Below are 15,422 nucleotides of genomic sequence, written 5' to 3' on the forward strand. Positions count from 1 at the left end.
TCCAAGTCCTTTTTTGTCAGTTCCTCACTGATCATATGTGTGGATGGCTGAGCACAAGGGACCAGCACATTTCTCTTCGTGGTGATTGGCAGTGTTCACTCTTTTGTACGGGAACCAAGGGATCTGTGCAGTTGGAACTTATATCATGGGGATGTTTAGTTCCTTACTTTTTTTGTTTTTGTTTTTAATGTTTGTTTATTTTTGAGAGAGAGAGACAAGGTGTGAGTGGGAGAGGGGCAGAGAGAGAGAGGGAGACACAGAATCTGAAGCAGGCTCCAGGCTCTGAGCTGTCCACACAGATCCTGAGGCAGGGCTCGAACCCACGAACCACGATACCATGACCTGAGCTGAAGTCGGACGCTTAACCAACTGAGCCACCCAGGCGCCCCTAGTTCCTTGCTTTTGAATGCGTAACTCTTTTACTTCTCCCTGAGCCACATTTTTGCTATTTTCATCAAGGAATGAAAGCCTTTCATCATATCCACTTTTTGCTAGCACACTCTACATGGATTATAATGTGGTCTTGCCGTTCAGGTGGAAGTCCCGGCTTGACCCGTACACCACACTCATCTCGTACTCATAAGCCTGGATTACTCTTTGGTCAAGGCCATACAAGTAGTAGGAAAATAAAGGAACAGTGTTGAAATACCACCTCATAAATTTATTGCAGTTCTACTCACGCCAGGCAATCTTGATACGTTCATCCTCCTCACATCCCTCAGCCCTTTGTCATTTAGAGAGGAGTCTTCACTTTTGTCCGAAAAGCTAGGGAGTTAACTAGAAGCTTTGAGTCCTAGAGTGCACCTGCTTAGCTGTCAGAGAATTCTTGGAAGAGGAAGCACACAGTGCCAGTGCCTCATCCCTGCCCAGGGCTTCACTGTATATATTTGGTGTTTCTCTTGATTTCTTATGTGGCTCTTGATTTCTTATGTGGCAAAAACTCAGCATGTATTAAGTATAATTACTGAAATCGGCACCACAAGATCCATTAAGAAGTAGGTGACTCATTTGAGCAGTGAATTGGGTCAGGCAAAGGAAGTGAAATTAGCGGATGAAACACACGACTGTCAGGTCATCATGGAACGCGTTCATTTCCTCCTTAGGGCTCACAGATAGGAGCTACATCGGAGCCGTAAATCCGAAGGTGTTCACTATATTCTCATCCTTTTCTGGGAAGATTCCCCTCCATGCTCTCTAACCCACATCTGATCTTCCCAGAAGACACTGATGGCCCCATGACCCTCATGAAGTGTTAGCTACTTGCTTTTCCTCACTCCTTCCAACTGCTCCAACCAGAGCTCAGGTAGGTGTCCTGTTAGCTCATCATTGCTGCTTTCCGATCAGTGCTTCTCAGCCAGGCGTGATCTTGGGGACATTTGTCTTTGCTACAACGGGGGCTGGTGCTCGCTCCTAGCATCTATTGGGTAGAAGTCAGGAACTGCTCAGTTTAGGACAGCTTTCTGCAACAAGGAAATATCCAGTCCAAACTGTTAATGGGCCGCTGTTGAGAAGCCCTGTTCCTGGCCATTACCGCTTTTTTTTAAAAAGTGGCCCGCCTTAAAGCTGATGCCTTTCTATAACTGACTGCCCCTCCGTGGTTCAGCATCTACACAGCCCCACATCCCTCCTCGTTCCTTGAAGATTTTAGCACCCAGCTTGCTGCCGCTGCAGAGCCAGAGTAATTCAGTATCCACACAGCCTTCTTAATTCCATGACCCGTTCTCTGTTCTTGTTCCCCCTACCTCAGCCATACAGTCGGTCACCCCCCGGGCCTGGCTGGATTCCAACTGCACCGTCTGCAGAGTTTGAATTTCCAGCCTCCTACGACCACAAGCTCCCATCTCTCTGGCTCACCCGCTGTAATAATCTGACTCTGCTCGGGGACCCACAACGCAGTGCCTCCACGTGCTTCCCACTGTTCCCCTCCTGCCCCCACGTGCCTTCCTTCATCCTCTCTCCGCTTAGATTCTCCAGACCATCATTACAACCTCTCCTGCCTGTGGGTCTCCCTGTCATTCGTGACAAAGCCCCCGCTTGGATCTGACTCTCCACCCAACCCTGCAGAAATGATCCTGGAGAAAAACACAAGAACACGAGGACTAGCCTCACTTTAAATCCACGATCACTAATTTCAGTGGGCCCTTAGCATCGCCCAATTGCCTGACGACATCTCTCTAGTCTGTTCGCTCCCCCACCCTGAAAAGATGAAATTATTTCTTACTTTCTTCTCAAACTCCCCTTTCTACCCAACTTCCCCTCCCCACTCATGACCTGGCCTCCTATTTCACCAAGAAAACCAAAGGATTCAGAAGAGAATCCCCTACCTTCCCACCACATCTATGCATCTGCTGGCATTCGTATCAAAAGCAAACCTCTATACACGTGGGGTCTGTACTAGACCCCATTCCATCTCTCCAACCCAGGAACCTTGCTCCCAGAACTCCCCACTCTGCTCACTGCTCATTTCAGAAAAGAAACATGCTACAGTATTCCCCCGCCCCACTCTCCAAACAACAGGTTTCCCTTGATTTTTGTATTAGTCTGTTGGGGCTGCCATGACCAAAACCCGCAGACTGTGGGGCTCAAACAACAGAAATTTCTTTCTCCCATTTCTGGAGGCTGGAAGTCCAAGATGGAGGCCCTTCTCCCTGGCTTGCAGATGACTGCTGCCTTGCCTCCATGCAGATACGTACATCCCTCGTGTCTCCTCCTCTTCTTATAAGGACACCGGTCCTACTGAATTAGGGCCTGTACTTCTCACCCCATTTGACCTCAGTTATTTCCTTAAAGGCCCTGTCCCCAAATACTGTCACACTGAGGATTAGGGCTTCAACCTATGAATGGCGGGGTGGGGGGGGGGGGGACACAAAATTCAGTCCATCAAATCTTTCATTACCCTGACAACCACTCCATTTTTCTGCTTCCCTTTTTAAAAACCTCGAAAATAATTGTTTGCTATCCCTGCTTGTCCTTGCACCCTCTCTTAGATCTAACCCAGTCGGCCCTTCTTCCTCACCACTCCACTGAAAACACTTATCAAGGTCCCCAGTAATGTCCACATTATGGAACCCAATGATCAGTTCCCAATGTTTCCATCAACAGCATTTAACACAGCTGATCACTTTCCCCTCCTTGAAACGTTCTCTTCCCTTGGTTCCCGTGGCATCATTCTCCTTAATCGTCCATCTCACTGACTTTCCCTGACTTTTCATCTTTGCTAGTTCCTCCTCGTCTCCCCAGGCCCTACACATTGGACAGCCCAAAGGATCCGTTCTTGCATTTCCATTTCTTCCCCTTCCTTTGGCTATCTCATCCCCTGCTGACTTTAAATACCATTTAGACACTGGTAACTCCTATGTTTATCTCCTGCTCCAAATTCCAAAGGGTTATATCCAGTGGCTCACCCCCTCTACTTGGATGTATCACAGGCACCTCAAATTCCAGATGTCCACAGCAGAACCCCTAGTTTCCAGTTCTCGCTTCCCACCTGCCTACACTACCAACCTGCTTCTCCTGCAGTCTGTTCCGCCTCTTTAAAAGGAAAGCCCCAATCCATGCTTACAGGCGGTAGAGCCCATGGCCCTGCAAACATGCTTGACTCCCCTCTCGAGCACCATATCCAATCCATGGGTGAGTCCTTTTGGCTGTCCCTTCAAAATATACCCCCGGAGCACTGCTACTGTCCTGGTGTAAGACACCAAGATTCCTCCCTTGCCTTCCTCCCCTACTCATCTCCCTGCTTTCAACCCCCACCCCCTCCTGGGGCCTGTTCTCCCCTCAGGAGTCAGAGGGGTCCTTCTGAAATACCTCGGATTATGTCACTCTTCTGCTCAACACCCGCCAATGGCCTCCCATCTTACTCAGGACAAAGCCAGCGTTTACAGCGGCCTCTAAGAGCCTGCACCCCAGCTCCCTGCTCTTGTCTCATTTCCTACCCCCATCCTTCCGTCTCTCTATTCCAGCCAGACCCACCTGCCCCGGGCTCCTCAAACTCTCCAAGTAGGCTGTCTAGCAGCCTTTACAATCACTGCCCCTCCATCTGGAGTGCTCTTCTCACAGACACTTAATGATTCACTCTCTTTCTCCTCAGGTTTCTGCTCCTGTGTCAAACATCACATCGGAGCGGTCTCTAGCTACCTTGGATAAGATAGCATCTCCCCACCCCAGGACTCTGTATCACCCTTATTCGGCTTCCTCACCACCTCACACACATACTCTACTTGTTTAATGTCTGTTCTCTCATATGACACTCGGCTCTGTGAAGACAGGGACTTGACATTATCGATTATATTGTCCCCATGTAGGACAGTTCCTGGCACACAGGAGAGGCTTAATCATTTTGTTGAATAAATAAAGGTATCATTTGGTACACGTTTTAGTTTGGATCTCCTTGGTATCTGTTTCTACAAGCCACACTGCCCTTCCCCCAAACTCCAATATTTGTCATGTAACCAAATCCCACTTGGAAAAAAAATCTCAGCCTTCTCTCAACCCTGCTCTATAAATTATATGCACCTTAGGAACCAGCCTTGAATTTTCCAATTACCTCAGACATCCAGGGAATAGCTTTGCCATGAAGAAGCCTGTTGTATTACATCATTTTTCCCTGTGTGTCTTTTAATGAATCAGATTTCAGAACTCAGGATAAAAAGCTTACCATTTATTTCAGTTGGGAAAAGGGTTTGGTAATTGTATAACTCTACTATAGATGAAATTATATTGCAACAGAAATTTTCTAGGAGACATCCAGGTTCCGGCAAGTGCCCTCGCCTTTAAGCAATACTAATAGTAACAATTCTGAAACAAATAGCATGACAGTTTGTGTGGGAGGTGGGGGGTGGGGGGTGGCCTGTTCATTGGCCTGCGATACAATGGAGTCTAAACTCAATTCAGTTGCCCTGCCGGCAAAGTTAAGAGTAATCTGCAGAGCCCAAGATCCCCAAGGTGAGGACAAAAAGAAATCTGAGGATTTAGGAATTGTCCCCAGTGTAACAAAGTGCTTCAGAAATCACTCTGGAGTTGTGAGCGCTGAAGCACCAACCAGGTGCAGCGTTATGATGTAAATTTGATCTTTGGTTTACTGGTAAGTAAAACGAGGGCCTCTGTCCCGTGGGACGCCGTAACAGGATAAACACGTTGGCTGCCTTAGATCATGAACACACACGTATACCTGTCAGCCCACCCACTCCAATTGCTAAAAAGCAACTGTCACTCAGCTTTCCTCCAGAGGATGTATCCCTGCCAAGTTTGTCTCAAGAGGTGGTTGGGTAAAGCGAATGCCAACTGACGCAGAATACAGAAAGAGGCATTTCACTCGGCCTTGTTAGCATCCACGTATGGATTTCAATTCCGTCATCACTTCCCTAGGCTTGCCTGACCGGTTCCTGTCCTAGCTCCTTGCTCTAAGCCCTCCCAGCTACTACCGCTCTCCACTGCACATCACTGTCCCTTCACAGCCGTATGTGATGTGATTAATGCCCTCCCCTGTGAGACTGTAAGCCTCAGGGAGGACAGGGACTGTGTTGGCTTTTGCTTGCCCTTTTACTTTCAATGCCCGGCAATGCCTGGCATGTATATTTTTGAATGTATGAAGGACTTAGCAGTGGAAATAGTCTCCCCATCCTACCTTTTATACCTAATCTCTACCTACACTCAGATTAGCTAAGGATTCTGGGTAAAAAAGGACTCAAGCTAGTAAAGAGGTCATGTGACTACAGGTCTGTCTCCCCTGTTTGCCCCCTAGGGGCCAGGCCCTAGGGGCCATTTCCTTCTCCATCCTGACCGATGGACTCTTGTGGCACTTTGTGCTATAAGGGATCCTAATTTCATGTTTATTTCTGCAAATATTTTCTTCTAGGTTACATGCTTAGGAATTCCAAGTTCTCATTATCATTCTTTGTGCCTGCAGCTATGCTTTTTACATTCCTCCTGCCTTTTCTCAGCGCTAGATGCTAGATGGCAAATAGCAGTGCGATATCCCACTTTGTAAACCCAATTCTCTCAAGGCATCATGGTCAACATCAAGATTCCAGACAACCGCAGAGGTCATACGGGACACTGGTGACTCCATGATTGTCCTATTAGTAGGGAAGACTCTGGCTTCGCCTTTGAGCCTTGGTGCAGGCCACTTCATTGGGCAAGAGAGAGAATCAGAGAGTAAACAAGTCAGTGTTCGTGTATAGCAATTCTAAGTCACACACACGAAACTGCTAGGGAAAAGGGTCATATTCCACAAAGATATCATCCTACCTATTGCTGGTCATAACGACTGCATGGCAACAGGAGCTCTTGGTGGGATCTTCAGAGTCGTTGGTGGGATTTTTAAAGGGTTCAGGATTCCGTCCACCCATGGCATGCACAATGCCCCCTTTTAAGATCAACGCTGCTAAAGAGAAGTCAAACTGTAAAGCTCCCATGAAGTCACATCTGTCACATAAGAAATACCTTGTAAGTTGGGTGCTCAGCAGTGTTGCCCTTTGGTGACAGATACTCACCATCTGGCTTTCAGCTGCACCCATGCTCCTGTTTTACTCTCACTCCCAGACCTGGTCCCACAGCGGTAACACTAGCACTTGTACGACACTTCCACGGTTTACAAAGCATTTAGTACATCGTTCTGTCCTTGCCCGAGTCTGGTAAGGTAGGCAGGCAGCCGTAAGAAGATAATCTGGCAGTAGGGGTGTCACATACGGAAGTCTGGTTGACACTGGCAGAACCCCAATTCGATCACTAGTATGGGATGCTGCCTGTTCCTAGAGGGTGTACAGACCCATCATGTCATGCCCAGGCCTTAAGAAACTGACTCACAGTGACTAAAATCAATGTGGACCTGAGAGACACCAGAATGCTACTTAACATTAATCACGAGAAGTTTCTACTCCAGGACTAGGATGTAAGAATGCATGGTTTGGGAGGCACCCGGGGGGCTCAGTTGGTTAAGCATCTGACTTTGGCTCAGGCCACGGTCTCATGCTTCAAGGGTTTGAGCCTTGGGTCAGGCTCAGTGCTGACAGTTCAGAGCCTGGAGCCTGCTTTGGGTTCTGTCGGTCTCTCTGCCCCTCCCCCACTTATGCTCTGTGTCTCTCAAAAATAAATAAATATTAAGAAAAAAAAAAAAGAATGCATGGTTTGGTATATTCCATCCCGTTGAAACAACATTCCAACTTTTTCTGTGTCTACTTCATGCCAATAGCATCTCATTAGTATAGGAATACTTACCCAGGACATAATCATATGGCTTTGCTAGCTTAGAATCACAAGGGACACTACAGAAACTGGTTATAAAGTATCAGACGGGATCTTACAGATTACATGTCAGCGGGCTCTGAATACCTGAAGATTGTATGTTGTAATCCCTGCATCCATCTCCAAACTAAAGCAAAAATGCTTGGCCCTTGGTGCGCCTGGGCGGCTCAGTCAAACGTCTGACTCTTCATTTTGGCTCAGGTCACAACCTCATGGTTTGTGAGATAGAGCCCTGCGTCAGGATCTACACGGTCAGCCTACCTAGGATTCTCTCTCCCTCCCTGTCTCTCTGCCCCTCTCCAGCTCATGCCTGTGCACGCACTCTCTCTCAAATGCATGAATCGCAAAGCTAACAGTGCCTCTGTCCTAAACAGTGCTTGGAATGCATAGTGTTCCTCTAACAGGCCTCTCACTGACACGACTGCCTTCCATTTTAGTCAGATGGGTTACAGCATATGTATTAGTTACTAAATTCCCAGTGGCGCATAATGAGATGTTAATCCATACACCTTACAGATGATAGCTGAGGCACCCAAGGAATCTGTAACTGGCCTAATATCAGACAATCAGCAGCGAGAGGAGCGGGGCTCTATGCATTCTCGCCGGCCTGGGAGCCATTGTTACTGGGGACTGTATCTTTGCCTCAGTGTGTTGAACTTTTAACAAAACCTGCAAGAAAGGGCAATCTTACTTCCTTCATTTCCTGATCTCATCAGGGACCTCACTTTAGTTGCTGAGTTCTGAAAATAATACTCACCTTACAAACAGGGCAACCAAAGTGCAGAGAAGTTAATGATCTTGTACAAGGTTTATGCCCCCAGCTAAGACGAACCTCGAACTTGACTCAAGACTAAGTTCTACACCAGAACGCTTCCTACCAGGCCGTGCTCTTTTTGCCTTTGTAGGCTTTTAGTCCTTGTCCTCAGCACCATTGCTTACTCAGGCTCGGGTGCCTTGTGGCTGGGTTAACAAAGGGCTTCATCTCCTAACTCTAATTTAAATGAGGGCAATAGTTCTATCTAGGACAACCACAACCCTTTCTAACAGAAATTACCAGATGTGTTTTGGAAATGATTGCTAATGGGAAGAAGGAAACATGGACAGTCTCTCCAAGTATAAAATTATCACGAGTTTGTGCTAGATTACTCACTGCTATATGAACAAACCCAAAATCTCAGTGGCTTAAAAAAATACTATTTTCTGATCCTGTGACAATCCAGTGTGGGTGAGCAGGGGTGGGGGGGCACACATGGGGAAGACTTTGTTCCATTGAGGAAGTGACACTTGCTAGTCTGCCGAAAGGGTCCATGGGCCAGAAGTAGGTTAAGAATCCCTGACCTAGAGGCTTCTCTAGGACTCTGTAGGTGTCCATCAGTTCCTTGCATCTGGTGGGCCGATGAGGGAAGAAACAGCTTGATGAATCATTGAAGCTTGAGAGGGAGGTAAGAAATGACCCACATCCCTTCTCTCCTCATTCCATTGTCTAGAACTCAGTAATACGGGCCCCTGTGACTGCAGTGAAGACTGGGAAATGTGGTCTCTCTGGGTGTCCGGGAAGAAGAGGCTGAGTGAGCACACAGCATTATCTTTGCTACAGTGTCAGGCACACATTTATCGGGTTAAACCAACCGTCATACAAATACTAAAGGATATGATGGCAGAAATACTAACATGATCTAATACTAAATGAGACTATGATACAAAGTGCTCCAAATATTGTAAATCTGTAAAAATGCAAAAACAGGCACACCTCGGATATTGCCGATTCGGTTCCAGACCGCCACAGTACAGCAAATATCACAGTAAAGTGAGTCAGATGAATTTCTTGGTTTCCCAGTGCATATAAATATTATATTTATGCCATACTGTAGTCTGTTACATGTGCAACAGTATGTCTAAACAACGTATATATTATATTATATTATATGTTAATTTAAAAATCTTTTATTGCTAAAAATGCTATCATCTGAACTTTCAGAGAGTCGGTGGAGGGTCTTGCCTTGACATGGATCACGGTGTTGGCTGTGGCAACCTCTTAAGACAACAGTGAAGTCTGTCGTAACGAGGGACTCCTCATTTCACAAACAATTTGTCTGTAGCTTGTGATGCAGTGTGACCGCATCTTACCCACCGTAGGACTTCTTTCAGACTTGGAGTCCATCCTCTCAAACCCTGCTGATTTATCAAGTAAGTTTCTGGACTATTCTAAATCCTGTATTGTCATTTCGACAGTCTGCACAGCATCCTTACCAGGAGCAGATTCTATCTCAAGAAACCACTCTCTTTGCTCATCCATCAGAAGCAGCTCCTCATCTGTTCAAGTTTGATCATGAGATCCCAGCCACGCAAATATAACGAAAAGCCTGAAACATTGTTACCGAACTGTGACCCCGACAGGAAGTAAGCAAATGCTGTTGCTAAGAAATGCAGTATCCACAAGGCGCCATGAAGGGAGGTCTGCCTGTACTGTAAAAAACAACACATAGCAGGGACGCCTGGATGGCTCAGTCGGTTAAGCGTCCGACTTTGGCTCAGCTCATGATCTCATAGTTTGTGGGTTCGAGCCCCGTGTCGGGCTCTGTGCTGACAGCCCAGAGCCTGGAGCCTGCTTCGGGTTCTGTGTCTCCTTCTCTCTCTGCCCCTCCCCTGCTTGCACTTGCTCACTCTCTCTCTCAAAAATACATAAACATTAAAAAAAAAAAAAGACACATAGTCCATTTTATTTCACAAGTAGCACATGATATTACAGTGACAGGAAACAGTGGAACAGCACTAGGTGAAACGATACCAAATACTGAATGCTGTGATGATGCCCATAACAGACACCTGCTCACGTACGAGGCACCTCCTTGGTCTCACGCCTGTGAGGGAGAACTGTTTGGTGGAGACAGCTACAGAGGCATGGCCGCGGGGTCCACTCTCTGCTCCGCCCAGGGACATGTTAAAAGGAGCAGCTTCACTGGCGGGAGAGGGACAGATGGCATGGAGCTGGGACACTGGTCCCCCCTGAGCTGAGAAGAGAAAGGCAACAGACGGCGTTTTGAGCTTTTACTGAAGCTTTCCTACAACTGTCCTGGCGCTGTTTTCCAAAGTTCTTGAACTTTCAGGCATTTTCTTTTTTCTGAAGTAGTTCATTAGTTTCTCTGTCACTCTTAAATAAGTCGATTGATCAACCTGACTGACTCACCAATTAGTTAACATGGTAATTGAGGCTCGATGACGCCTCCTTCCAGGGAGGGCCTAGGGCCAAGGAGGGCTTGGAGGGTCACGTGTAGGTCGCTCTCCCAGATCCTAACACAAACCAACAGCAGCACTACCCTGAGCCCGGTAAACAGGAAGTTAGATGCCAAAAAGGACTTTGAGGTCAGCCAACGTGAGCTTCTTGACAGATTTTCCAGATCCTGATAGAACCTGTTTGGCCAAAGTTTTCTTTTTTTCTTGAAGGTGTAAGATCTTCTCTTCCACTGTTCCCTCACAAATAAACCTAAAAAAATAGATATGTAACAAACACCCAAAACAGCATATTTAATAACACGTTCAAACTTCTACTCAAGGCTTTAGTTTTTAAGATTTCTTCCTTTAAGTCTTCTCAGGTTTAGTTAAAAACTCCACGTTTAGAAGACCCAAACAACCTTGACTAAGTATATGCCCATTTAAAATGATGTGACGTAAATTATTTTGCGTTTCTTTCTGAAGCTGAGGTAACTGAAAAAAATGCCAAAATAAGCCAAAGATATCTCCATCCAAAACTGTAGAGATCAGCTTCCACCCAAAAAGCTCAATCTTGATCAAGTCAGAAGGCCTTAAAGCTTATCAAATTTCTGCCAAGTGTATGCGTGCTGGTGTGAGTGCAGTGTCTCATTTCTTGGCTAATTCACACCGAACACAGGTTGTACAACCTGAAGAAATGCCACTGTTGTCATTCACTCGTTCGACACGCACTGATTCGGCATTTACAACATGCCAGGTGTGTAGGAATGGAGGGATGTGTATCTTGTGCTCTCAAAGAGCACACAAAGAAGAGAGACCTGAAAATAAACACAAGGCAGCTGGAAAGTGCTACAGAAATATGTCCAGTGTGCAGAAAGAGTAGAACATGGTGTGTTGGAGAAAGAGCAGGCTGTCCAGTCTGGCCAGGGCAAAAGTCAAAAGGACTCCGCCATGTTGTACCGCAATGGCAAAAGCTCAAGAGGATGGCAGGGACCACTTCGTGAGTAGCTTTGCGTGTCACGCTAAGAAATTTAGATTTGAGAGTAGTGGCAGTGTGGAGGGAAAGGAAGGGATGGTTATAACAGACATTTAGAGGGGCACCTGGGTGGCTCAGTCGGTTACGCGGCCAACTTCGGCTCAGGTCATGATCTCGCGGTCCGTGAGTTTGAGCCCCACGTCGGGCTCTGTGCTGACAGCTCAGAACCTGGAGCCTGTTTCAGATTCTATGTCTCCCTCTCTCTGACCCTCCCCTGTTCATGCTCTGTCTCTCCCTGTCTCAAAAATAAATAAAACGTTAAAAAAAATTAAAAAAAAAAAAAAAAAAACAGACATTTAGAAAATAAAATTAATGGACTTGGTATGTGAAGAGAAAAAAGGGAGGAACATAGTCTGTGGCTCCAGAATTGGATATTCACAAAGACAAGGAATTCAGAAGCATCAAGAGACATGAGGTTATGGTATCCCATTTCCATCTGCGACATTCTGAGTGCCTGGAACATGTCACAGTACTTGCTACACAGTGAGTGCTCAACAGGTATTAGTTTTGGGAGTTAAATGAGACGAAAGCACGAGTGAATGAGTAGGTGCACAGAGACTCAGATATTTAGCATGGATTTGGGTATCTAGGTCTGATGTGTCGGAGAGCTTGGGAATGAGGACACAGACCTTATGGGCTCCCTGGAGTAGACAGGATTATCAATGGAGGTGCATACAGGGTGAAGAGAGAGCTGATGACAGGGAAAGCAGCATGTCGCTGTGTATGGCAGATTGTGGAATTCACTGATGGCCCTGACACGCACACATATACCTGGTACAGCACTCAAGAATTTTTTGGCGTTATTTTTGCAAACAAGATTTTTTGGGATATTATTCTTTTAAGAACTCTTACGTTCTTTTCCACATGTCTGAAAGTATGTCAAAATAAAAGTTAAAAGCAAGAACTAAATAAATAAAGGGTGGGGAGGAGGATGCTCTCCCTAGCCTAATATGCAATCTTGCAGGGACCAACCCCAGGGGTACCCCCATATTGCTTGTGTTCCCTTCCGGACTGTGGGTACGAGGGAGGCTGTGCCTCACGGGCATCGTTAGTCAGGCGCTCACCAAATACTTTACGTTCTATGAAAACACCCCCCAAGAAAGACTTTCACAAAAGTAAAGCTTGGGAAGGGGCCTAGGTCCCAGGAGGCCTTGACTTACTTGTGCACGACAACGTCTTTCTGCTGCCCTACTCGGTAAATTCGGTCACAAGCCTGGTCTTCGAGTGATGGATTCCTGTTAGAAAAGAGGCAAAGCTCAGAGGTGCTGTCGCCCTGGGCTGGATGGGCAAGTGCCCTGGGGAGAGCCAGCCTGCGGCTGCTTCCGGAGAGTTCAGGAGCTACAGACGGTGATCACATTTTCAAAGGGTTGAGAAAAGCCCATAGAGAAGAACAAAGGACAGAGACTTACGTAGCCCGCAAAGCCTAAAACAGTTACCATCGGGCCTAAAATATCTGCAGAGCAAGTTTGCAAATCCCTTGTCCTATGCTACGCTGGCCTCAGAAAGATTAGCTTCGAATATCTTCTCACCCTCGAATGAGCAGCTCGGGTCAGTGTGCCGACAGAAACCCCACACCACCATCAGCTGACAACAGTTAAGTGACACAGGGGACGCCAATGCTCAATTTCGATCACTAACTAGCTGGAACCTCAACTTCAGATTGCTACTTGGAAACGTGAGGGCTGCCTAATGATCTTGAACACCGTTTTTAACTTTCATATCCTAAGATTCAACTAAGGGAACTTAATTTCTTGTCTTCTTTATAGATTCTCACTATCAACTTCAAGCTAGTTTCTCATCTTTCCTCTTTGAAATCTTGGACAAGATTTCTCCATTTCAAAACACAGCCGTGTATGTATTTACGTATGTACTCAAGATTTTATTTTTAGCGGCCCCTGAGTGGCTCAGTCGGCTGGGGGTCTGACTCTTGATTTCGGCTCAGGTCATGATCCCAGAATCATGGATTCTTTCTCTCTCTTCCTCAGCCCCTCTCCCTCACTTGCGCTCACTCATTCTCTAAAATAAAAAAATAAAAAAATAATTTAATACATTTTATTTTTAAGTACTCTCCACACCCACTGTGGGGTTTGAACTCACGACCCTGAGATCAAGAGTCGCACACTCCACCGACTGAGCCAGCCAGGCGCCCCCAGAAATCAGCATTTAACTCCCACTCTGCTTTCCTCCCTCACATGTATCAGGGAGTCCCAAATAAGACCAAAACACATCCTCCCAGAAGATGATAACAGGTTGGCCTGTTTGCGCCAATCTGGGCCGCCTGGAGAATCAGACAAAAGCCCTATTTGGCATAATTGGAAAACCCCAAACTGAGACTAATTATGACATTTTCCTCCTACCAACACACAAACTCATTTATCTTATGTCTAGGAAATTTGCTATTATGCTCTCAATGTTGATGCTACATGCAAAACCAATGGCCTTGTGTTAAGTGTATTCCTAACATAATTAGAAAATTCCTTTTCCTTTTGCAGTAAAGCTGCTCCTTCTTTTTCAGGGTTGAAATTTCCTTGGACGTCAACAAATGTGTGTGAAATATGGTATTCTGAGGAGGTAAAACTGAGTGAGATAGCTCTTAGCCCTGAGAAAAAGCCCTCTTCCCAGTTTCCATGGAAACAGATGTCAGATTAACAATAAAGCGAATGCTATTTTAAGTAGTCATTTGAAGCCTTGCTTGCTCAGGAATTCAGGCCCATCAGCAGTCCTACACCCTGTTTAGCCCTGTACCTGTACACACCCATGCAGCGGAGGCATCTCCAGAATGCAAAAAGAGCATTCTCAACATAGGAAGTCAGGCCCCAATGCCCCTGTAGCCCCTAGATCCTCGTGCTATGCTGCTGACGATGCAAGGAGAATCCAGAATCATTACCAGTGCATATCCAGAAGAAAAAGATGGTTTCCTCCAATCAGGTTTAGGCCAACACCTCCAGCCGAGAGAGAGATTAGCATAACCTTCAAAAGAAAGCACAGCATTCCCTTTATATGGATTTGGTCTCCTACTACAGCTCTCCCTCTGTCTCAGGTTCAAGCCCAAGATCAATCCCTATCAAATTTCCTTCTGCTGGCCCAAAACTCTGAGATGTTATCTCCCATGCCTCACCTTTAAGAAAACTCACTTTGTATTTTTTTTTGTGGGTCAACCTCAAAACACAAGGCATGCATGCCTGCCAAAATACACAAATACTACAGTTGAGAGCACTGGGGTGGCTGGCGCAGCGGACTTTCCATTAACCAGATTCTGTCCATTCCCTGGGTCTCTGCACCCCGACACCTGCCGCTGTGAATGCTCCTGCCCATCAGTCCACCAAAGTTTTCCGTGTTCTTGCTGTTACTTCGTTTCTCCCCACACTCCCTCTCGTCAAACCCCCACCTAACCTTCAAGGCCTGCCTCCTCCACAAAGATTCACTCGGTCCAACCAGTTCTGCTCTTCCTCTGCTTCTACAGCCCTCATATTTTATTCTCTTTAAAGGATTTGCACACTTTGATTCATACGCCAATAAATGTCTCCTAAATTAACAGCATGTGGAGGGAGCAAGGCAATGAATGTTTTGATAGCTGAGCTGCTTCACCGGAATGCTCTCTGTATATAACGGAGAATAATTTGCTCTCGACTACAGACCTCTGATGTGACCAGCTCGTACCTGAGGGCCCCTGGAGCTGTTAAATGCCTCCACCAGGTCCATCCTCTGTTTGGGGCTGACAGAGCCATCGATGGTGGCATAAGTCAGGCCGTGCCTCTTCAGGTGCAAGGCTACCACGTGCAGCATGCTGGTCCACTGGGAGACGATGACGCTGGAAGCAAGCGGAGAAGAAAACATCAGCCCCAGGCAGAGAGGAAACAAATTCATCTGCAGGGCCTTCACGCCCCTGTTACTCTTAAGAGTCAGTCATCAAATGTGGACGAGGAAAGGC

At 46.5% G+C, this 15,422-nt stretch overlaps 1 protein-coding gene across 2 annotated transcripts in view; it reads right to left on the bottom strand.

Annotated features, from left to right (window-relative positions):
* Positions 1 to 9,938: 9,938 nt before the first annotated feature.
* The window catches only part of TTF2 (transcription termination factor 2), a 41,101-nt gene continuing 35,617 nt past the window's right edge, over positions 9,939 to 15,422 (bottom strand). For both annotated transcript variants that reach the window (XM_060625574.2, XM_060625575.2), the window contains 4 exons: positions 15,152 to 15,302; positions 14,379 to 14,461; positions 12,652 to 12,726; positions 9,939 to 10,729 (listed from right to left, as the gene is read on the bottom strand). In XM_060625574.2, the coding sequence (XP_060481557.2) occupies positions 10,585 to 10,729; positions 12,652 to 12,726; positions 14,379 to 14,461; positions 15,152 to 15,302 (454 nt within the window). In that variant the 3' untranslated portion in view covers positions 9,939 to 10,584. The remainder of the gene's footprint in view (positions 10,730 to 12,651; positions 12,727 to 14,378; positions 14,462 to 15,151; positions 15,303 to 15,422) is intronic.

This window comes from Panthera onca, chromosome C1 (assembly GCF_046562875.1).
Source record: "Panthera onca isolate mPanOnc1 chromosome C1, mPanOnc1 haplotype 2, whole genome shotgun sequence".
Classification (NCBI taxonomy): Eukaryota; Metazoa; Chordata; class Mammalia; order Carnivora; family Felidae; genus Panthera; species Panthera onca.